The following is a 24,728-nucleotide window of genomic DNA, read 5'->3' as shown; positions in this document are numbered from 1 at the left end:
GAAAGTCTTCTTCTTCTTCTACTTCTTTTTTATTTTTCATCTTCGTCTTTTTTTTCTTTCTTTCTTTTCCTTATTTTCTTCTTTTTCTCTTCTTCTTCTTCCTTTTTTCTTTCTTTCTTTTTTGTTATTTTTCTTCATAAATTTCTTCTTTTTCTTTTTTCTTTCTTTTTCTTCTTCTTTCTTTCTTTTTCTTCTTTTCTCTTCTCAATTTTCTTCTTTTTCTTCTCTTTTTTCTCCTTTTATTTCTATTCTTTTCAAAATTTTTAATTATTTTTTTCATCTTTGTTGTTGTTGTTGTTGTTGTTGTTGTTGTTGTTGTTGTTGTTGTTGTTGTTGTTGTTGTTGTTGTTGTTGTTGTTGTTGTTGTTGTTGTTGTTGTTGTTCTTCTTCTTCTTCTTCTTCTTCTTCTTCTTCTTCTTCTTCTTCTTCTTCTTCTTCTTCTTCTTCTTCTTCTTCTTCTTCTTCTTCTTCTTCTTCTTCTTCTTCTTCTTCCTTCTTCTTCTTCCTTCTTCTCTTTCTTCTTCTCTTTCTTTTTCTCTTTCTTTTTCTCTTTCTTTTTCTCTTTCTCTTTCTTTTTTGGGCTAAAAAAAGCATAAGCCTAAGAACTGAACCTTGACCCTCCTCCTCTTCCTTTCAACAGGCCAACTTTCTGGATAGGGATGGGGATTAGGGATAAAGATACGTATTAGAGGTTTTGTTTACTGATAAAGATGAGGGTTGGGATAGTGATGGGTGGTTGGATGCAGTGATGAGGGGAAGAAAAGTGAAATAATGGGGACTGAGTCAGTAGTGAATGTTAAAATTAGTGGTGAATGTCATGGAGGATGAGGTTAGGTGTGAGGGGATAGTGAGAAGGAGGAAGGCTAGAATGGGTTTTTATTGGCGCTGGGTAGCAGTTATGAGGTGAAAGGGTAGAGAAGGCTTGGTTAATGGGGAAGAGGGGCTGTGGTGTGTAGGATGATTGCTCCTGAGTGAATGGGGGAAGGGGGTTAGTGGATAGGGGTGGTGTGTGTGTGTGTGTGTATGTGTGTGTGTGTGTGTGTGTGTGTGTGTGTGTGTGTGTGTGTGTGGGTGGGTGGGTGTGTGGGTGGTAGTGGGTGGAGGAGAGGGCTAGGATAGCACAGTTGGCTTCTAAAATCTGTATATTTCCTGCTCTCTTCCTTCCTCTTGATGAAGACCACAGCCTGGACCAGCAGGTCTGGGAGTCTCCTGGGGCAAGAGGAGAGTGCCTGACACTCTTCCTTCACTCTAGTTTACATCTTCCATTCTTATGCTATGTCTGTGTTCTCCTTAATATGCTACTGGTGTCTTGCTCTCTCTCTCTCTCTCTCTCTCTCTCTCTCTCTCTCTCTCTCTCTCTCTCTCTCTCTCTCTCTCTCTCTCTCTCTCTCTCTCTTTTACACAGGGTTTGACAAGGTTAGGTTAAGGATCCCTTACTTTATTGACAAGCTATTTACAGGTTAAGGATTCCTAACTTTATTGACAAGCTAAGAGCTGTTATCTACATCAGCTCATTTGAAAGTATTTTTTTGTTATGAGACATACAAGTAGGGAACAGGATGAAGTTGGAGCCGTCTGTGGGCCAGCATTTTCATTTGATCAACTGACTTTATCTCGTTGACATCATTATGCTGTACGAATGTGTTCCATACTCGAGTCATCCTGGGTATGTATGATCTCAGATGGAGTAATGTTCTGGAGAAGGGTACAGCAAGAGTGAAGTTGCTGCTTTCTGCCCGTCTTGTGGTATAGAAGCTTGCTTCACGTTGCTTAACTCTCTTCTTCATCTCTCTCTCTCTCTCTCTCTCTCTCTCTCTCTCTCTCTCTCTCTCTCTCTCTCTCTCTCTCTCTCTCTCTCTCTCTCTCTCTCTCTCTCTCTCTCTGTCCTCCTTTTAAATTTTCGAGAATTTCCATATCCTCATTCATTAGATCATTGTCCTTCCACCTATTTAAGAAACCACTTTCCCTATTTTACGTATTCTTCGTTCTTTTCTTACTTCTTTTAATTTCTTCTTTCCTTCCTTTCTTCCTTTCATTCCTTTCTTTCCTTGCTCTCTATGGAGCTTTATTTTGTTTAAATTAAGTTCGATTAGGTTAGTTTTGAAGTTATATTGGGTTATGTTAGGATAAGCTCTTTTAAATTTACATAAACAAACTTACTTTACGTTTAGTTAACCTATAATAGTGAAATAAATTAGGCGCCTTATATCTAGGAACGATAGGCCTATCGTTCTGGTTGCTTAATGGGGTTTAAAGACTATCCACTATACAAGGATCATTAATAAATAATTATCTTCATCTCTACAAGTACATGTACAAGGTAAACAGACCATAGCTAACATCAGTGACATACTACTATATAGAAAGTCGCTTGTTATGCAGAGCATTTCGGGCAAATTAGGTTAATTTTGTCCCCAGGATGCGACCCACACCAGTCGACTAACACCCAGGTACCTATTTTACTGCTAGGTGAACATGGACTGCAGGTGTCTTAAGAAAACACGTCCTAATGTTTCCAGCCGTACCGGTGATCAACCCCCGGACCTCGGTGTGTGAGGTGAGTGTGATAGCAATCGAACTACGGGTTGCATGTCACCTGTTCACCACCAGTCAAGAATACTTTAATCCTTAATATGGGGATTAAAATAAACTGTCAGCATATATACACACTGAGAGACATATAACTCTCAGTAATACACACTGAGAGACATACAACTCTCAGTAATACACACTGAGAGACATATAACTCTCAGTAATACACACTGAGAGACATATAACTCTCAGTAATACACACTGAGAGACATATAACTCTCAGTAATACACACTGAGAGACATATAACTCTCAGTAATACACACTGAGAGACATATAACTCTCAGTAATACACACTGAGAGACATATAACTCTCAGTAATGCACACTGAGAGACATATAACTCTCAGTAATACACACTGAGAGACATATAACTCTCAGTAATACACACTGAGAGACATATAACTCTCAGTAAGTTAGGTTGAGTTGCATCAAACTGCGATAGTGTTTATATTGCCACCAAGTTTAAAAAAAACTAAAATTAAGATATTTTTGGTTAAAAATATAAATACTGGGAACAGAGAGAGAGAGAGAGAGAGAGAGAGAGAGAGAGAGAGAGAAAGCTTACAGCACTTCGCCGTATCTCCCATCTGCTTGACAGTAGGGGTTGCAAGATCCTGTACGAGGCACAAGTACGCTCACACCTTGAGTATGCTCCACTTTCTTGGTTTGCCTGCCCCCCCCCCCTCTCATCTGCGACTGCTTGACAGAGTAGAGAACAGAGCAAGACGTCTCATCTCTCGCCTGGACCCATCCTGGATAGATCTGTCACTTCAGCAGAGCCTTCAACATAGGAGGGATGTGGGTGGCCTTACTGTTATGTACAAGGCCAATATTGTTAAAATACCACACTTCGATTCACTTCGAGGACAGCGTGAAACAAGCTTTTATGCCACAAGACGGGCAGAAAGCAGCAACTTCACTCTGGCTGTACCCTTCTCCAGAACATCACTCCATCTGAGATCATATATACCCAGGATGACTCGAGTATGGAACACATTCGTACAGTATAATGATGTCAACGAGATAAAGTCAGTTGATCAAATGAAAATGCTGGCCCACAGATGGCTCCAACTTCATCCTGCTCCCTACTTGTATGTCTCATAACAATAAAAATGCTTTCAAATGAGCTGATGTAGGTAACAGCTCTTAGCTTGTCAATATAGTTAGGAATCCTTAACCTGTAAATAGCTTGTCAATAAAGCTAGGGATCCTTAACCTTGTCAAACCCTGTGTAAAAAAAAAAAAGAGAGAGAGAGAGAGAGAGAGAGAGAGAGAGAGAGAGAGAGAGAGAGAGAGAGAGAGAGAGAGAGAGAGAGAGAGAGAGAGATATGTAGAGAAAGCTGATGATATAGAAAACATCTCTTTAAACGGGTTAGGTTAGGCAAGATTAGTCAGGAAACTGGACAAGTGTTTCGTGACGCGGGTCTTAGTCAGATGATGACCAGCTGTTAAAGCTTTTGGTCATCTGACCGAGGCCTTCCGCTGGCTTACCCCTCCACCCTTTTAAAAATTATATTTCTTGTAAATTAAGGTAGGAATCCTTCACCTAACCTTGTATAACCCTTATGTAAAAGAGATAGATAGATAGAGAGAGAGAGAGAGAGAGAGAGAGAGAGAGAGAGAGAGAGAGAGAGAGAGAGAGAGAGAAAATAATGACATCTTATGTGATCAACAGTTATCAAGATCACCCTCAGATATGTTATCTACCACTGAAGTAGGAATATCGGACTGAAAGTAGTGTTGGAGGTGGTGGGAAGACTAAGTGGCATCATCATGGCGTGAAGACAAGTGGTGGTGGGGAAAACTAAGTGGCGTCACCATGGCGTGAAGACAAGTGGTGGTAGGGAAGACTAAGTGGCATCATAATGGCGTGAAGACAAACAAGTGGGTGCCAGTGATAAGGAATTAGAACCCTCTAATTGGCACTATCAGTGGTGGCACTCACAATGTGGCCCTGGTGATTATTGCTCCTTCTCCCTTCCTCCCTCACTCTCCTTCACCCTTCCTCCCTCACTCTCCCTCACCCTTCCTCCCTCACTCCCCCTCACCCTTCCTCACTCCCTTACCCATCGTCCTTCACTCTCCCTCATCCTTCCTCGCACCTCTTTTTCTCCCTCCTTCTCTCTCCCTCAACTCCCTCTTTCTCTCTCCCTCTCCTTGTATCACACATCCTTGCTATCCGTCACCTTCTACTTTCTTCCTTATGGCTCACTCTAACATACTCAATGGAGAAGCCAGGTAAATACACTCAAAAATCCTGGGAAAAGAAATTAATGTGCAATTATTATGGATCCCATCACACATGACAAAACTGATAAGTTAGCTCAGAAAAGTACCCTGAAGGATAATGTAGAATATAACTCTGGTATATCTGTGTGTAGCATTAGGAATAATATTAGGAGAGAAGTAAATAATTAAATGGTTGTTATGGGAATGCATTTAGAAGATTGAGTAAATTTATAATTCACTGAGATAATATGAATGTAGATAAGAACATTTATGGAGCAATTTTCAATGACTGACTGACTTAGGCTTTGTTGCAAGGACATCTTGCAGTCTTGGAGACACACAAATGATGATCAAACCAAATGCAAAGTATGTGGCCAGCCCTTTGGCCACTATCTTGAATACTAGATGCTTAATTGTCCACTTATTGAGGAATATTGAGATAGTATAATAACCTCTGTGACATGTCAAGATATCTTGTTACTGAAAATAAGATACCAGATATATTAAGCAAATTTCCTTAATTTGCTTGTAACAAATGAGCTGTAGAAATGTACACCTGTTAACCCTTTTGGGGCCTAATTCCTAGGCTTTTTGTGAATCCATATGCTCTTGCACTACCATCCACAGGATGGATATGGAGAGCACAATAAACAACTTCGGTGGCAAAATCTAAAAATCTGATCCTCTCTCTCTCTATACATCCTTTCTTCCCTATACCTCTCATTCTCCCCTCATTGTATTTCACATCCTTCCCTCTCTGTATCTCACATTCTTCCCTCTCTATTCTTCTCATTCTTCCCTCTCTATACCTCAAATCCTTCCCTCTCTACATCTCATCCTACCCTCACTATACCAGATCCTCCCCTTTCTATTCCTCATCCTTCCCTGTCTATACTACATCCTACCATCTTTACACCTCATCCTTCCTCTCTATACCTCATCCTTCCCTCTCCTACACCTCATCTTTCCCTCTGTATGCCTCACATCCTTGCATCAGTAGAATAGATCAGGTGTTGAGTCATTAAAGGAACAGTTTACTCGTAATTAGAGTAATTTCATTCAGTAATTACCTCACCAGTTTCCTAATGACGCAGCGATTGAGGTGACAATTTATTGCCTAATTGTTTGACCCACTCTAGTGAGTGTCGACACACACACACACACACACACACACACACACACACACACACACACACACACACACACACACACACACACACACACACACACACACACACAATGTAGTGGAGGCAGGATCCATACATTGCTTTAAGCAGAGGTATGATAAAGCTCATGGTTCAGGGAGAGTGACCTAGTAGCGACCGGTGAAAAGACGGGGCCAGGAGCTTGAATTCGACCCCTGTAACCTCAACTAGGTGGGTACACACGCATACACACAGTATTCAAACACTTTTGCAACAGAATCAATTCCAAACAGTGGAAAAATATCAACTCGTAAATAATAAACATGTAAATCAAACACTAATATGTAAATAAACACCATGCCTATAAATTTTTGTAGGTAAATGACTCACCATAATATGTAAATAAAATCAATATGTAAATTTGACACTATAATATGTAAATGAAGTCAGCGTCAGCGTGTAAATAGAGAACACAAACTCGTAAATTAAAAAACCAACAAAAATGTATAAACGAAATGCAACATACAGGATAATACAACGAGAAGTATATATTTTAGTGTATATACAAGAAATGTGTATACCTGAGTGTATACACACCTCACGGTGAGTATATACTCAAGTATACACACTTGTATATTCAGTGACATATATACCTTCGCTGAGAATAAACTGAGATATTCACTTGTCGTATATACTAAATAACAAAAAAGGCACAATACCGTGACTGGAACGATACACAAATAACCCGCACATAAAAGGGAGAAGCTTACGACGACGTTTCGGTCCGACTTGGACCATTTACAAAGTCACACTAACCAGAAGTGGAGCAGGACGGGTATATATAGGCAGGAAGAGGTGGAGGTAGTAATAGTAGTACAAGAATGGTATATAATACCGACAAGATGAAATTAAAACACATGCGCAACACCCAGGCACCCCCATCGTAGACGTTTCGCCATCCAGCCAGCCACTGGATGGCGAAACGTCCACAACAAAGACACCCAGACGCCGCACACTACTACCACCACCACCTCTTCCTGCCTATATAGAACCGTCCTGCTCCACTTCTGGTTAGTGTAACTTTGTAAATGGTCCAAGTCGGACCGAAACGTCGTCGTAAGCTTCTCTCTTTTATGTGCGGGTTATTTGTGTATCGTATATACTCTTAGATATACACGGCACAATGAGTGCGGTGTATATCTAAGTGTAAATACAATGTCAAGTGTGTATTTTAGTACATACTCACCAAGAGTTATGTATCAAAGTTTATTTCGTGTATATCATTGCATATCTCGGAATATACTCACTGTGAGGTGTCTATCCCAGTGTACATGTACACTTCACGAGTTCGCTTAAGTGTTTAAGTGAGTAAAAGTCAGGTTACGAAGTCTTAATGACCTTCATACAGTAGATAGGCTTTAAACCTAGCCAATTTTACTCCCTATCTAGTAACACTCCCACAATGCAAAAATGTATGCATATATACCCCTCTTATCAATTAGCACACAGTAACCTCTAATAAATAGGAATAAAAACACACAAACAAAAACACACAGAAACAAAAACACACAGAAACAAAAACACACAGAAACAAAAACACACAGAAACAAAAACACACAGAAACAAAAACACACAGAAACAAAAACACACAGAAACAAAAACACACAGAAACAAAAACACACAGAAACAAAAACACACAGAAACAAAAACACACAGAAACAAAAACACACAGAAACAAAAACACATAGGGGCATTTGGGGGAATGGTAAACAAACCAGTTAGTATACAAGGAAGAATAGCTCTAATTCCTTGAATCAAAAACCCTTCATCAGCATCAGACCAACAGAATAGTTCAGTTATTACACACGGAGAAAAAATGTACTTCAATGGGATGTACTCACCTAGTACTCGGAGAGTAGACTGAATCCAAAGAGCCCGAAGCACCATCTTCACCCAGAGTACATTCCTAGTTACCTTGAACTGAATACTTATGTAATTCCAGCTTATTTGACGTAATTAGTATTTTAATACATTACTTGTAGTACAACTTGTTCCTTGTACCTTATTTTTAGGTCACTTGTAGTACATCTGGCACCTTGTATTTAATTTTCAGTTCACTTGTAGTACATCTGGCGCCTTGTACTTAATTTTCAGTTCACTTGTAGTACATCTGGCGCCTTCTACTTTATATGTAGTTCACTTGTAGTACATTTGGCGCCTTCTACTTAATTTTTAATTCACTCTGTTAACTTGTAGTTGAGTTCAAGATCAATACTAAACTTTTAATTAGCTGGTAGATCACTTTTTAGCACACTGGTACACCTGGTTAACCTTTAGTTCACTTTTAGTTCACCTTTTAGTTTTTATTAACCTGTAAATCAATTTATAACACAACAAGTGTTCTAGTTACCTTGTACTCACTGTAGTACATTGTAATTATTCTAGTTACCTTGTGGTTCACTGCATGTGTTCTAGTTACCTTGTGGTTCACTGCATGTGTTCTAGTCACCTTGTGGTTCACTGCATGTGTTCTAGTCACCTTGTGGTTCACTGTCGTACACTGCTCTCATCCTAGTTATATTGTGCTTCACTGTCGTATACTACTAGTTTTCTAGTTACCTTGTGATTCACTTCAGTACACAACAAGTGTTCTAGTTACTTTGTGGTTCACTGTTGTACACTACTAATTTTCTAGTTACCTTGTGGTTCACTGTTGTACACAACAAGTGTTCTAGTTACTTTGTGGTTCACTGTTGTACACTACTAATTTTCTAGTTACCTTGTGGTTCACTGTTGTACACAACAAGTGTTCTAGTTACTTTGTGGTTCACTGTTGTACACTACTAATTTTCTAGTTACCTTGTGGTTCACTGTTGTACACAACAAGTGTTCTAGTTACTTTGTGGTTCACTGTTGTACACTACTAATTTTCTAGTTACCTTGTGGTTCACTGTTGTACACAACAAGTGTTCTAGTTACTTTGTGGTTCACTGTTGTACACTACTAATTTTCTAGTTACCTTGTGGTTCACTGTTGTACACAACAAGTGTTCTAGTTACTTTGTGGTTCACTGTTGTACACTACTAATTTTCTAGTTACCTTGTGGTTCATTGCAGAACACAACAAGTGTTCTAGTTACCTTGTCGTTCACTGTCGTACACTGCTAGTATTCTGGTTACCTTGTAGTTCACTGTCGTACACTGCTTGTATTCCAGTTACTTTGTGGTTCACTGTCGTACACTGCTTGTATTATAGTTACCTTGTGGTTCACTGCGGTACACAACAGATATTCTAGTTAACTTGTGGGTCACTGTTGTACACTTATAGCATTTTACTTACTGTTTAGTTAACTGTTGCACACTGTTAGTATTTTATTTACCTTCTGGTTCACTGTTGTAAACTGTTAGTATTTTACATTCTGTTTAGTTAACGGTTATACACTGCTAGTATTTAGTTACTTAATATTTAGTTATTTAGTATTTAATGTACTTATAGAGCACTTGTTCTAACATTCTGCTAGACAGGCTGCACTTCATGCACTGTGTCACGGACACTTAAGACACAACACTGGTGATCTTGAAGCCACAACCACTTCTAATCACCAGGCTTGTGTGTGTGTGTGCGTGTGTGCGTGTGTGTGTGTGTGTGTGTGTGTGTGTGTGTGTGTGTGTGTGTGTGTGTGTGTGTGTGTGTGTGTGTGTGTGTGTGTGTGTGTGTGTGTGTGCACGTGCGAGTGAATGTGTATATTCACTATATTATTATTCTCTTTAATTACCACTTCCTCTTTAAGTTATATGTTCCTGAAACTAAAATAGATCATTGATTAAATTATTTTACAAAAGAAAGGATATATATATATATATATATATATATATATATATATATATATATATATATATATATATATATATATATATATATATATATATATATATATATTTATTATTATCACACTGGCCGATTCCCACCATGGCAGGGTGGCCCGAAAAAGAAAAACTTTCACCATCATTCACTCCATCACTGTCTTGCCAGAAGGGTGCTTTACACTACAGTTTTTAAACTGCAACATTAACACCCCTCCTTCAGAGTGCAGGCACTGTACTTCCCATCTCCAGGACTCAAGTCCGGCCTGCCGGTTTCCCTGAATCCCTTCATAAATGTTACTTTGCTCACACTCCAACAGCACGTCAAGTATTAAAAAACATTTGTTTCCATTCACTCCTATCAAACACGCTCACGCATGCCTGCTGGAAGTCCAAGCCCCTCGCACACAAAACCTCCTTTACCCCCTCCCTCCAACCTTTCCTAGGCCGACCCCTACCCCGCCTTCCTTCCACTACAGACTGATACACTCTTGAAGTCATTCTGTTTCGCTCCATTCTCTCTACATGTCCGAACCACCTCAACAACCCTTCCTCAGCCCTCTGGACAACAGTTTTGATAATCCCCCACCTCCTCCTAACTTCCAAACTACGAATTCTCTGCATTATATTCACACCACATATTGCCCTCAGACATGACATCTCCACTGCCTCCAGCCTTCTCCTCGCTGCAACATTCATCACCCATGCTTCACACCCATATAAGAGCGTTGGTAAAACTATACTCTCATACATTCCCCTCTTTGCCTCCAAGGACAAAGTTCTTTGTCTCCACAGACTCCTAAGTGCACCACTCACCCTTTTCCCCTCATCAATTCTATGATTCACCTCATCTTTCATAGACCCATCCGCTGACACGTCCACTCCCAAATATCTGAATACATTCACCTCCTCCATACTCTCTCCCTCCAATCTGATATCCAATCTTTCATCACCTAATCTTTTTGTTATCCTCATAACCTTACTCTTTCCTGTATTCACTTTTAATTTTCTTCTTTTGCATACCCTACCAAATTCATCCACCAACCTCTGCAACTTCTCTTCAGAATCTCCCAAGAGCACAGTGTCATCAGCAAAGAGCAACTGTGACAACTCCCACTTTATGTGTGATTCTATATCTTTTAACTCCACGCTTCTTGCCAAGACCCTCGCATTTACTTCTCTTACAACCCCATCTATAAATATATTAAACAACAATGGTGACATCACACATCCTTGTCTAAGGTCTACTTTTACTGGGAAATAATCTCCCTCTTTCCTACATACTCTAACTTGATCCTCACTATCCACGTAAAAACTCTTCACTGCTTTCAGTAACCTACCTCCTACACCATACACTTGCAACATCTGCCACATTGCCCCCCCCCCCAATCCACCCTGTCATACGCCTTTTCCAAATCCATAAATGCCACAAAAACCTCTTTAGCCTTATCTAAATTCTGTTCACTTATATGTTTCACTGTAAATACCTGGTCCACACACCCCCTACCTTTCCTAAAGCCTCCTTGTTCATCTGCTATCCTATTCTCCGTCTTACTCCTAATTCTTTCATTAATAACTCTACCATACACTTTACCAGGTATACTCAACAGACTTATCCCCCTATAATTTTTGCACTCTCTTTTGTCCCCTTTGCCTTTATACAAAGAAACTATGCATGCTCTCTGCCAATCCCTAGGTACCTTACCCTCTTTCATACATTTATTAAATAATTGCACCAGCCACTCCAAAACTATATCCCCACCTGCTTTAAACATTTCTATCTTTATCCCATCAATCCCGGCTGCCTTACCCCCTTTCATTTTACCTACTGCCTCACGAACTTCCCCCACACTCACAACTGGCTCTTCCTCACTCCTACAAGATGTTATTCCTCCTTGCCCTATACACGAAATCACAGCTTCCCTATCTTCATTAACATTTAACAATTCCTCAAAATATTCCTTCCATCTTCCCAATACCTCTAACTCTCCATTTAATAACTCTCCTCTCCTATTTTTAACTGACAAATCCATTTGTTCTATAGGTTTCCTTAACTTGTTAATCTCACTCTAAAACTTTTTCTTATTTTCAACAAAATTTGTTGATAACATCTCACCCACTCTCTCATTTGCTCTCTTTTTACATTGCTTCACCACTCTCTTAACCTCTCTCTTTTTCTCCATATACTCTTTCCTCCTTGCATCACTTCTACTTTGTAAAAACTTCTCATATGCTAACTTTTTCTCCCTTACTACTCTCTTTACATTATCATTCCACCAATCGCTCCTTTTCTCTCCCGCACCCACTTTCCTGTAACCACAAACTTCTGCTGAACACTCTAACACTACATTTTTAAACCTACCCCTTACCTCTTCGACCCCATTGCCTATGCTATCAGCCCATCTATCCTCCAATAGCTGTTTATATCTTACCCTAACTGCCTCCTCTTTTAGTTTATAAACCTTCACCTCTCTCTTCCCTGATGCTTCTATTCTCCTTGTATCCCATCTACCTTTTACTCTCAGTGTAGCTACAACTAAAAAGTGATCTGATATATCTGTGGCCCCTCTATAAACATGTACATCCTGAAGTCTACTCAACAGTCTTTTATCTACCAATACATAATCCAACAAACTACTATCATTTCGCCCTACATCATATCTTGTATACTTATTTATCCTCTTTTTCTTAAAATATGTATTACCTATAACTAAACCCCTTTCTATACAAAGTTCAATCAAAGGGCTCCCATTATCATTTACACCTGGCACCCCAAACTTACCTACCACACCTTTATATATATATATATATATATATATATATATATATATATATATATATATGTGTGTGTGTGTGTGTGTGTGTGTGTGTGTGTGTGTGTGTGTGTGTGTGTGTGTGTGTGTGTGTGTGTGTGTGTGTGTGTATGTATGTGTGTGTGTGTGTGTGTGTGTGTGTGTATGTATGTGTGTGTGTGTGTGTGTGTGTGTGTGTGTGTCGTGCCGAATATGTAAAACTGGTCAATTAGCAAGAACTCATTTAAATCAAAGTCTTTTCTAAAATTTTCTCTTATCCATTTAAAGATATATTTTTTTCATTAATACTGATGCAAAAATTTATACTTTTGCACCAAAAGAATCTTAGAAAACTTACCTAACCTTATTATAACAAGAACAATTTATTTTAGCCTAACCCAACTAAATATATTTTGTATAAGTTTACAATAATTTAATACTAAACAAACAGTGAAATATATTTTTCTCGTTAGGTTCAGAATGATTTTGGCGAAATTATTGCATACACAAATTTTTCACTTGTCTTATATGGCAAGATGAACGTTGCTATTTTGTTACTGTAAAAGCTTTAATTATTATTTATATATATTTTTTGGGGGGAAACATAATACCTTGATAAATAATATACACAAACAACTCACACATTGCAGAGTGAAACTTGTGCCGACGTTTCGGTCCTACTTGGACCATTAACAAGTTACACACAAGCACGAAGGAAAGGGCACCAGTATATATACGAAAGGGGGGGTAATTGTATTTAATGGGAAGCGTTAATATCGTAGAGGAGCATACAGAGTAAAGTTCGAGGACATGGAGAGTAGCTTCAGTTCCGTGGATCAAGAGCTCTTCACCGACGTGAAGACCCCGCTATGAGTGCAAGACTCGTACCTAAGGTTCCAGCTCTTGGCACTGTAATAAAGGGTGATTGGCACTGCAGTAGGGGAGGTGTGGCAGCGCGCCAAGATGAAGTCAATAGAGTAAATGGAATAGCACTGTAGTATGGGAGTGGCACTGTGCTATGGGAGGAGTGACACTGTGCTATGGGAGTTGTGGCACTGTGGAATGGGAGGGGTTTTCACTTTACTATGAGAGTATCGGCACCGTGGTATGGGAGGTGTAGCACTGTGCTTTGAGAGAAGTGACACTGTACTATGTTAGGAGTGGCACTGTGCTATGAGAGGAGTGACACTGTGCTATGGTAGGAGTGGCACTGTGCTATAAGAGGAGTGGCACTGTGCTATGGTAGGAGTGGCACTGTGCTATGAGAGGAGTGACACTGTGCTATGGTAGGAATGGCACTGTGCTATGGGAGGAATGACACTGTGCTATGGGAGGAATGACACTGTGCTATGGGAGGAGTGACACTGTGCTATGGAAGGAGTGATACTGTGCTATGGAAGGAGTGACACTGTGCTATGGGAGGAGTGACACTGTGTTATGGGAGGAGTGACACTGTGCTATGGGAGGAGTGACACTGTGCTATGGGAGGAGTGACACTGTGCTATTGAAGGAGTGACACTGTGCTATGGGATGAGTGACACTGTGTTATGGGAGGAGTGAAACTGTGCTATGGGAGAAGTGACACTGTGCTATGGAAGGAGTGACATTGTGCTATGGGAGGAGTGACACTGTGCTATGGGATGAGTGACACTGTGCTATTGGAGGAGTGACACTGTGCTATGGGAGGAGTGACACTGTGCTATGGGAGGAGTGACACTGTGCTATGGAAGGAGTGACATTGTGCTATTGGAGGAGTGACACTGTGCTATGGGAGGAGTGACACTGTGCTATGGGAGGAGTGACACTGTGCTATGGGAGGAGTGACATTGTGCTATTGAAGGAGTGACACTGTGCTATGGAAGGAGTGACACTGTGCTAAGGGAGGAGTGTGGAGAGTCAGGTGGAGGACGCTGGGTAGGCTGGAAGTGAGGACTTCACGGGACCTAATGACGACGCTTCAGTCCATCGTGATGGATACGTTTCGCCTACGCAGCAGACCTCTTCAGTTATTTTGATGATAAATAGGACATTTGTGCAACGTTTGGGTATCTTTATTCTGGAAAAGTTTCGGCAGCCAGTGCCTTCTTCAGTCAAATGCAGAGAAAGGTGACACATGAGGAGGAGATTGAAGTAATCAGTCCCTTAGCCTCAGCAGGCGAAAAAGATATGGAAAAATGATGTAATCCATTGCCAAGTAACAACTGGGGTGAGAAAAATAGAGAAGGCCAGAAAACAACACGGTATTGGTTCAATACTTTAGGAAGTTGTACGGATTTTTCACTGCGGCTCTGGAGTTACTGTTACACATTGGAATTATCTTCTGTTAGTATATCCTGATCTAGAGATTGAGTGGTTGACATGGCACTAGTTGCAAGGGTCACTGCACTATTTTTTTTGGCAGTCGGAGGTCATAATGGCATGGCACTCCTGGATCTGTTGCCACCATAAACACTTGTCCTCTTTCCTGACGAACCTAACCTAACCTAACATTACTTAACCAGAAGTTTTGCCTGAGTTTTGACATTCCTTAGATGACTCCACGAGTCAACACCACACGTCGATCCCACACGTCAACCCCAACTCATCCCCACACGTCAGCCACACACAATGACCAGCATACAACCATCACTATCTCTGAATCACCCACCACCACTACAATCACCACTCCACCACTACAATCACCACCACCACCACCACCGCCGCCGCGCCGCCGCCGCCGCCGCCGCCGCCGCCGCCGCCACCACCACCACCAACACCACTAACAAAGGATATAAGTAAGCTATGACACATGTCCAAGATAATTAACAGGAAATAACAACATAACTGAGAGGGTGGCTGTCAAGGCTTTAGTTATGACTCATAATGACTGTCTCTCCCCTCACCCAATGCATTTCCCCTCACCCCATGCTCTCCTCTCACCCCATGTCTCTCCCCTCACCCCATGTCTCTTCCCTCACCATTCCTCTCTCACTATGGAAAAATCCAGGAATTAAAGACTGAGTCAAAGCCTTAAGCAAATTCTACTCCTTTAATAAAGTAGAGGATGAGTAAGAGAAACCTGGGAGTAAATATATTAGGGATTCTCACGCTCAAGTATCACAATAATGTTCCTGATTAACTGTGAGGAAAATGATAGTTTGGATAACTAGAACATTCAAAACAAGAGATACCAAGACAATATTGATTCTCTAGGCTGAAATATTGCTTATACTAACGACCCATTTTAGGGCAGGCGAAATTGCAGAGCTGGAAAACATAGAGAGAACCTTTACTGCCTGTATTAATCAAGCCAAACATCTGAACTAATTGTTACAATTGAATTTCTTTGAGCTGTACTCTTTGGAACGGAGGCGATAAAGGTAACATGAGAATCTACACCTGGAAAATCATGGACGAACTAGCTCTAGATTAACACACTGAAATCACTTTTTATTAAAGCAAGAGTGAAAAGAATTCCATTCATAAGCGGGAGGCTGCGGTTGATTGGCTGCCTGTAGTTGCTTCCGGAAGTCACTGCCCCCGCGGCCTAGACCAGTCCTCCTGGTTGCTGGCTTGATCAATCAGGCTCTTTGTGCCCTCCACCAACAGGCCAACATATACATGGCGCCCCTGCTTTTCATAGGAGGAAACCGGCACCATCAATATAGCCTCTGGTCTTTATAAGTAGCACTTTCGATGTAAAGAACTGGGGCCAATACCTCCAAAATCTTCCAGGTGTAGATTATGATTTATCTTTCTCGCCTACGGTCTGAGTAGTACAGTTCGTGGGATTTCAAGGATTCCCAGTAACATAGGTGCTAGTCTGAGTTTATACGAGCTGTGAAGGTTCTCTGTATATTTTCCACCTCAAGATTTTGCCTGCTTTTAAGGAGGCCGTTAGTATTCAGCAATATTCCAGCCTGGAGAGAACGAGTAATCTGAAGTGCATCATTACTGGCTTGGTATCACATATTTTGAAAGTTTTAGTTATCCAGTCTATATTTTCTTTTAAACAGCTATAATGTTATTATTGTGCTCCTTGAATGTAAGCTCCTTCGACATTATCACTCACAGGTCTCTCACATTAGACTTATGCTATATTGAATTATTTGACTTTGTCTTGTATTCCAAGCCTCTTTTTGTTTTCTCAGTCCTTCCATAACGAGTAACTGGAATTTGCCCATATTGATCATTATAATATTGTCCCACTGGAAGACTTGGTTTGTATCAGGCTGGAGTTCCGCTGTCTTCAACAGATGCCATTCTCGTTAAAATTCTAGTATTATCTTCGAAATATGATGCAGTGCTGTGTTTATGTTCCCATTCATGTTAGATTTCAAATGAGAAAGACAGATGGGATAAGTATAGTGCTTTGTGGAATAGTTTTTTCACTATGGCAGCCCCTATTTTAATTTTTTTGCTGTTATTTTTTGGATTCTTTTTGTTGGGAAATTAAATATCCATCTACCCACCTTTCCAATTATTCTTTTTTCTGCCATTTTGTGTTCAATTATTCCATGCTCGCACTTATCATAAGCTTCAGCGAAGACATATCAGCATTATGCTTGTCCTCTAGTGAATCCATGACTATGTCGAGAGACAGAAGAGGCCTGTTCTGAACCCATGTTAACCTAGGTTGTGCAACTGTTGTGATCCCAGGTGACTGGAAGTCTTGTTTCTTGAAATCCTTTCAAAAATCTTGATAATGTTGGATGTCAGGGCCGTAGTTTTTTTGCAACTGTTTTGCTGTTTCGTTTGTGGAGTGGGGTTAGATCAGTGGTTTGTAATGACTGTGTGATGACTCCAGAGTCCAGACTCCTCTAGATGGAGAAGGGAGCGAGAAGGGAGGGGTTGGGAGAGATGAGGGGACAGAGGGAGAAAGAAAGGGGAGGCCTCAACTTAGCTCGTCTTTCACTATAAGTTAAGCTGGGCACACTTGTGTACATTGTCGACCAAGACTCATTCATCAGTGAGATGGCTTCCCTCCCGTGCTGAGACTCCATCATGGGTGTGCTGATGGAGAGGTGGGAGTCAGGGAAGGGTTGACGTGATGGAGGTGTGGGGGGTGAACAAGGGTCTGGGAGGAAGGGAGGGAGCGCTGAATTGGTGGGAGACTTTGGGTAGTGATGAAGAAAGGAAGTGGAGATATTAGAGGAATGGAAGAGAGAGAGGAAAAGAAAGGTAGGGAAGATTTGACTGGAATGGACATAGACGAAGAAATGAAGAGGAGGAAAGGAGGGAAGGCAAAAAAAGGAGCGTATGGAAGATGGGAGAGAGAGGAAAGAGTTCATGGATAATGAGGAAGAACATGGGAAAGAAAACAAGCAGGAAATCAGAAACAGATATTTAAAACAAAAAAAAAAAGATAAATAATATAGAAAAATTAAAAGTCCATAACAAGAGCAGCATTTCAGGGATGGGATGGAGGGAGGTGGACGGGAGGGAGGGAGGGAAGGAGGGAGGTGGACGGGAGGGAGGGAGGGAAGGAGGGAGGTGGACGGGAGGGAGGGAGGGAAGGAGGGAGGTGGACGGGAGGGAGGGAGGGAAGGAGGGAGGTGGACGGGAGGGAGGGAGGGAAGGAGGGAGGTGGACGGGAGGGAGGGAGGGAAGGAGGGAGGTGGACGGGAGGGAGGGAAGTAAGGAAGGAGGTGGACGGGAGGGAGGGAGGGAAGGAAGGAGGGAAGGAGGGTCTGGGGATGTCTGGTCTCAACAAACAATGGATGTCAGTTTAGGTATTTGTATAGAGCGTCATCTTATGAGGATATTCAGGCAGGCAGATTTTATCATGACCGTGAGGTGCACAGTGCTCCAGCACACACACGAGGTGCACAGTGCTCCAGCACACACACGAGGTGCACAGTGCTCCAGCACACACACGAGGTGCACAGTGCTTCAGCACACACACGAGCTGTACAGTGCTCCAGCACACACACGAGGTGCACAGTGCTCCAGCACACACACGAGGTGCACAGTGCTCCAGCACACACACGAGGTGCACAGTGCTCCAGCACACACACGAGGTGCACAGTGCTTCAGCACACACACGAGGTGCACAGTGCTTCAGCACACACACGAGCTGTACAGTGCTCCAGCACACACACGAGGTGCACAGTGCTCCAGCACACACACGAGGTGCACAGTGCTCCAGCACACACACGAGGTGCACAGTGCTCCAGCACACACACGAGGTGCACAGTGCTCCAGCACACACACGAGGTGCACAGTGCTCCAGCACACACACGAGGTGCACAGTGCTTCAGCACACACACGAGGTGCACAGTGCTCCAGCACACACACGAGCTGTACAGTGCTCCAGCACACACACGAGGTGCACAGTGCTCCAGCACACACACGAGGTGCACAGTGCTCCAGCACACACACGAGGTGCACAGTGCTCCAGCACACACACGAGGTGCACAGTGCTCCAGCACACACACGAGGTGCACAGTGCTTCAGCACACACACGAGGTGCACAGTGCTCCAGCACACACACGAGGTGCACAGTGCTTCAGCACACACACGAGGTGCACAGTGCTCCAGCACACACACGAGCTGTACAGTGCTCCAGCACACACACGAGGTGCACAGTGCTCCAGCACACACACGAGGTGCACAGTGCTCCAGCACACACACGAGGTGCACAGTGCTCCAGCACACACACGAGGTGCACAGTGCTCCAGCACACACACGAGGTGCACAGTGCTCCAGCACACACACGAGGTGCACAGTGCTCCAGCACACACACGAGCTGTACAGTGCTCCAGTACACACACGAGGTGCACAGTGCTCCAGCACACACACGAGGTGCACAGTGCTCCAGCACACACACGAGGTGCACAGTGCTCCAGCACACACACGAGGTGCACAGTGCTCCAGCACACACACCCACAAGGTGCACAGTGCTCCAGCACACACACGAGGTGCACAGTGCTCCAGCACACACACGAGGTGCACAGTGCTCCAGCACACACACCCACAAGGTGCACAGTGCTCCAGCATACACACGAGGTGCACAGTGCTCCAGCACACACACGAGGTGCACAGTGCTCCAGCACACACACCCACAAGGTGCACAGTGCTCCAGCACACACACGAGGTGCACAGTGCTCCAGCACACACACGAGGTGCACAGTGCTCCAGCACACACACGAGCTGCACAGTGCTCCAGCACACACACGAGGTGCACAGTGCTCCAGCACACACACGAGGTGCACAGTGCTCCAGCACACACACAAGGTGCACAGTGCTCCAGCACACACACGAGGTGCACAGTGCTCCAGCACACACACGAGGTGCACAGTGCTCCAGCACACACACAAGGTGCACAGTGCTCCAGCACACACACACAAACAAGGTGCTCATACATGTGTGGGATGAAGGGAACACACATGTGCTGGACGAGGGGAACACACATGTGCTGGACGAGGGGAACACACATGTGCTGGACGAGGGGAACACACGTGTGCTGGACGAGGGGAACACACATGTGCTGGACGAGGGGAACACACGTGTGCTGGACGAGGGGAACACACATGTGCTGGACGAGGGGAACACACGTGTGCTGGACGAGGGGAACACACATGTGCTGGACGAGGGGAACACACGTGTGCTGGACGAGGGGAACACACATGTGCTGGACGAGGGGAACACACATGTGCTGGACGAGGGGAACACACATGTGCTGGACGAGGGGAACACACATGTGCTGGACGAGGGGAACACACATGTGCTGGACGAGGGGAACACACGTGTGCTGGACGAGGGGAACACACATGTGCTGGACGAGGGGAACACACATGTGCTGGACGAGGGGAACACACATGTGCTGGACGAGGGGAACACACATGTGCTGGACGAGGGGAACACACATGTGCTGGACGAGGGGAACACACGTGTGCTGGACGAGGGGAACACACATGTGCTGGACGAGGGGAACACACATGTGCTGGACGAGGGGAACACACATGTGCTGGACGAGAACACACATGTGCTGGACGAGGGGAATGCACATGTGCTGGACGAGGGGAACACACGTGTGCTGGACGAGGGGAACACACATGTGCTGGACGAGGGGAACACACATGTGCTGGACGAGGGGAACACACATATGCTGGACGAGGGGAACACACGTGTGCTGGACGAGGGGAACACACATGTGCTGGACGAGGGGAACACACATGTGCTGGACGAGAACACACATGTGCTGGACGAGGGGAATACACATGTGCTGGACGAGGGGAACACACGTATGCTGGACGAGGGGAACACACGTATGCTGGATGAGGGGAACGCAGAGGGTTGTGAACGTCCACATGAGTCACAGAGAAGATAGGAAGTATTCATTCAGCACTTAGACTAGTGGAGAAGTTGAATGAACTGAAGGACATTAGTCTCTCTCTCACTCTCTCTCTCTCACTCTCTCTCTCTCTCTCTCTCTCTCTCTCTCTCTCTCTCTCTCTCTCTCTCTCTCTCTCTCTCTCTCTCTCTCTCTCTCTCTCCACAGACTATGTATAATTATACACTACGATCTACAGATTCATGTCTTATCATATCAACAAACAGAATGTTATGATGCCAGGAACCAGGAGCTGGGACTCGACTCCTGCAACCAAAAATATTGAGTACTGATTTGTTTATTTGATTATATTTCAAGTCTATCACCTGCACGAGGGTCATTAAGGCTACACGTCACCTGTTAAGTATACTTTAATTCATAACCTAGTGAGTTAAACTCTCTATGTATATACATAGAGAGTTATACACCTCTTTGTGTATAGACACTGAGATATACATATCTCTCGGTGCATATACATGGACGAATACACACCTCTTGATGCATGTATATAATGAGACATTATTCTCATTGTATATACCCTGAGAGATATATGCCTTTCAAAGTATATACTATGAAATTCATATTAACGGGGGATATACATTGAATTATCCATACTTCTCGGTGTATATACACAGTGGGATAGTATACACCTTGGTGTACAGTGTAAATACACTAAGCGACACATTCCTCCAGTAGTATACAACGAGAGAGAGAAAATTCTCACAGTCCTCTCGCTGTCAATACACTGAGTGATATACACCTCTCTCTGTATATACACCTCTCTCTGTATATACACCTCTCTCTGTATATACACACACTTACCTGAGTATATATACACAGCAGTATGAGTATATATGAGTATTCAGAGATGTAAATAAAGGCATATTATGGGGTTTTGGGGCGTTACTGAGGTGTTTCGACCGCCGGAGACTTTCTTCATTGATAAAACCCCCCGGTGGGCGAAACATCTTCACAATAAAGTACCATAAATCTGCTTTTTGTGCCTTATGTACACAGTGGTCTCTGACCACTGGTCACTGAAAACTAGTCTCTAATCACTGGTCTCTAACCATTGGTCTCTGGTCACTGATCTTTAACCACTGGTCTCTGACCATTGGTCTCTGACCATTGATCTCTGACAACTGGTCTTTGATCATTGGTCTCTAACCATTGGTCTCTGACCATTGATCTCTGACCATTGATCTCTGACAACTGGTCTCTGATCATTGGTCAATGACCATTGGTCTCTGACCATTGGTCTCTGACCATTAGTTTCTAACCACACGTTCAAACTTGAAAAGGTAACTTATTCTAGCAGAATATTTGATATGCGTGCATATTTGAACGCTTTCTCGTGGTGCCGAGCCTCCGCGCTGCCAAACGTGTCGCTGCCGTGTAAGTATCCAAACTTGTCTTCACTTGGAAGACATAAAACAAGTCACTAATTGAGACCCCAGAGCTGGAGTTTGTTCCCATAACACAAGTACCAGGCCACCGTGGCCTGGTTTATCTGGAGTTTGCCTGGAGAGAGTTCCGGGGGTCAACGCCCCCGCGGCCCGGTCTGTGACCAGTAGAAAAAGTTCTCGCTTCACATGGCGATGGTCCGGGTTCGATTCCCGGCGAAGGGGTGGAAACATTGGGCATGGTTCTTTATAACGGTTGTCTATGTAAAATGGGTACCTGGGTATTAGTCGACTGGTGTGGGTCGCATCCTGGGACAAAACTGACTTAATTTGCCCCGATATGCTGAGCATAACAAGGTGCTTTCTATATAGTAGTATGTCACTGATGTCAGCTATGGTCTGTATACCTTGTGCATGTACTTGCAGAAATAAGGATATTATTATTATTATTATTATTATTATTATTATTATTATTATTATTATTATTATTATTATTATTATTAGAGAGAGAGAGATGTAGGTAACAGCTCTTAGGTTGTAAATAAAATTAGGAATCTTTGACCTAGCACTGTAAACCTTGTGTAGAAGAGAGAGAGAGAGAGAGAGAGAGAGAGAGAGAGAGAGAGAGAGAGAGAGAGAGAGAGAGAGAGAGAGAGAGAGAGAGAGAGAGAGAGAGAGAGAGAGAGAGAGAGAGAGTCTCCTCGTAACTCCTGACAATAAGATCAACTTCCTACACAACTTAGAGACAGAGACGAAGGAGGTCACATCTCTCACACTCCCAACTATGTTATTAAGTAGAGATAATATAGGTTAACACAGGAGAGCACCATGTTATCTCTCTCTCTCTCTCTCTCTCTCTCTCTCTCTCTCTCTTTTACCCAGGGTTTTGCAGTGCTACGTTCAGGGTTCCTAACTTTATTTACAAGCTAAGAGCTGTTACGTACATCTCTCTCTCTCTCTCTCTCTCTCTCTCTCTCTCTCTCTCTCTCTCTCTCTCTCTCTCTCTCTCTCTCTCTCTCTCTCTCTCTCTCTCTCTCTCTCTCTCTCTCAACTAGTCAATTTTGGCAATGAAACTTCCCATCATCAACATAATAACAGCATTACACCACACCAGCGCTTCACTACCACCATCACCCCACCACACTACCAGTCACCACCACTACCACTATCATAACACCACATCACCACCACCATCACCATCATGCCGCCATCATTATATTGCCACCACTTCCACCACTACCATCACACCACCAAAACCACGACCATCATTATCACATCACCACCACTACTATCATCACCTCACCACCACTACCATCACACCACCAAAAACCACCACCATCATCACATCACCACACCACCACTACCATCACACCACCAAAAACCACCACCATCATCACATCACCACCACTACTACCATCATCACACTACCACCACCACCTCCAACACCCCAGCCATTATTCACCAGGCTCTGCACCAGTGCCTCGCAGTTGTCCGGCACTGTGCCAAGATGATGTCAAGTTCGGGAAAGCAACATAACACAATAGAAAAATCTGATGGAAGTTTGAGGGAAGAGATTACAAGGATTGTAAAGATGTTAATGTGTACTCTGAAAGGCAGCAACCTTGGCAGTGACTTGTGTTTGGAGGACAGGGGGATAGTCACTCTCTTGAACAGTCAGCATAGTGACTGTCTTGAAGACGTGAGAGACATGAGGAGAGTTATTTTTTTTTAGAAGGAATATTGTTTTTTTTGTGATGATAGGTGGTAGTTATTGTCTTGATGTCAGGGAATAGGGGCTGTCTTGATGGCAGGTGATAGTGACGGTCTTAATGGCAGGGGATGTTAATTGTTTTGATGGCTGGGGGTAGTGAATGTAGTGACAGCAGGGGATAGTGACTGCATTGATGACAGGTGATAGTAACTGTCTTAATGGCAGGGGATGTTGACTCTAATGATGGCAGGTGAGAGTGACTGTCCTAATGGCAGGGGATGTTGACTGTGTTGATGGCAGAGGGTAGTAACTGTAGTGATGACAGGGGATAGTGACTGTATTGATGGCAGGTGATGATGATGATGATGATGATGATGATGATGATGATGATGATGATGATGATGATGATGATGATGATGATGATGATGATGATGATGATGATGATGATAATAATAATAATAATAATAATAATAATAATAATAATAATAATAATAATAATAATAATAATAATAATAATAATAATAATAATAATAATAATCTTTATTTATTACAAGTACATGTACAAGATATACAGGCCTAGCTGACATCAATGACATACTACTATACAGAAAGTCCCTTATTATGCTGAGCATTTAGTGCAAATTAGGTCAGTTTTGTCCCAGAATACGACCCACACCAG

General features: G+C 43.0%; 1 protein-coding gene across 1 annotated transcript in view; it reads right to left on the bottom strand.

The window, feature by feature from the left end:
- The window catches only part of LOC128701915 (cell adhesion molecule Dscam1), a 388,155-nt gene extending 378,409 nt beyond the window's left edge, over nucleotides 1–9,746 (bottom strand). The window contains exon 1 of the mRNA XM_070099781.1: nucleotides 7,868–9,746. Coding sequence (XP_069955882.1) covers nucleotides 7,868–7,913 — 46 coding nt within the window. The 5' untranslated portion in view covers nucleotides 7,914–9,746. The remainder of the gene's footprint in view (nucleotides 1–7,867) is intronic.
- Nucleotides 9,747–24,728: the final 14,982 nt, after the last annotated feature.

Source organism: Cherax quadricarinatus, chromosome 69, assembly GCF_038502225.1.
Source record: "Cherax quadricarinatus isolate ZL_2023a chromosome 69, ASM3850222v1, whole genome shotgun sequence".
Taxonomy (NCBI): Eukaryota; Metazoa; Arthropoda; class Malacostraca; order Decapoda; family Parastacidae; genus Cherax; species Cherax quadricarinatus.
The sequence above is the reverse complement of the archived record's forward strand: the minus strand, read 5'-3'. Positions and strand labels throughout refer to the sequence as shown.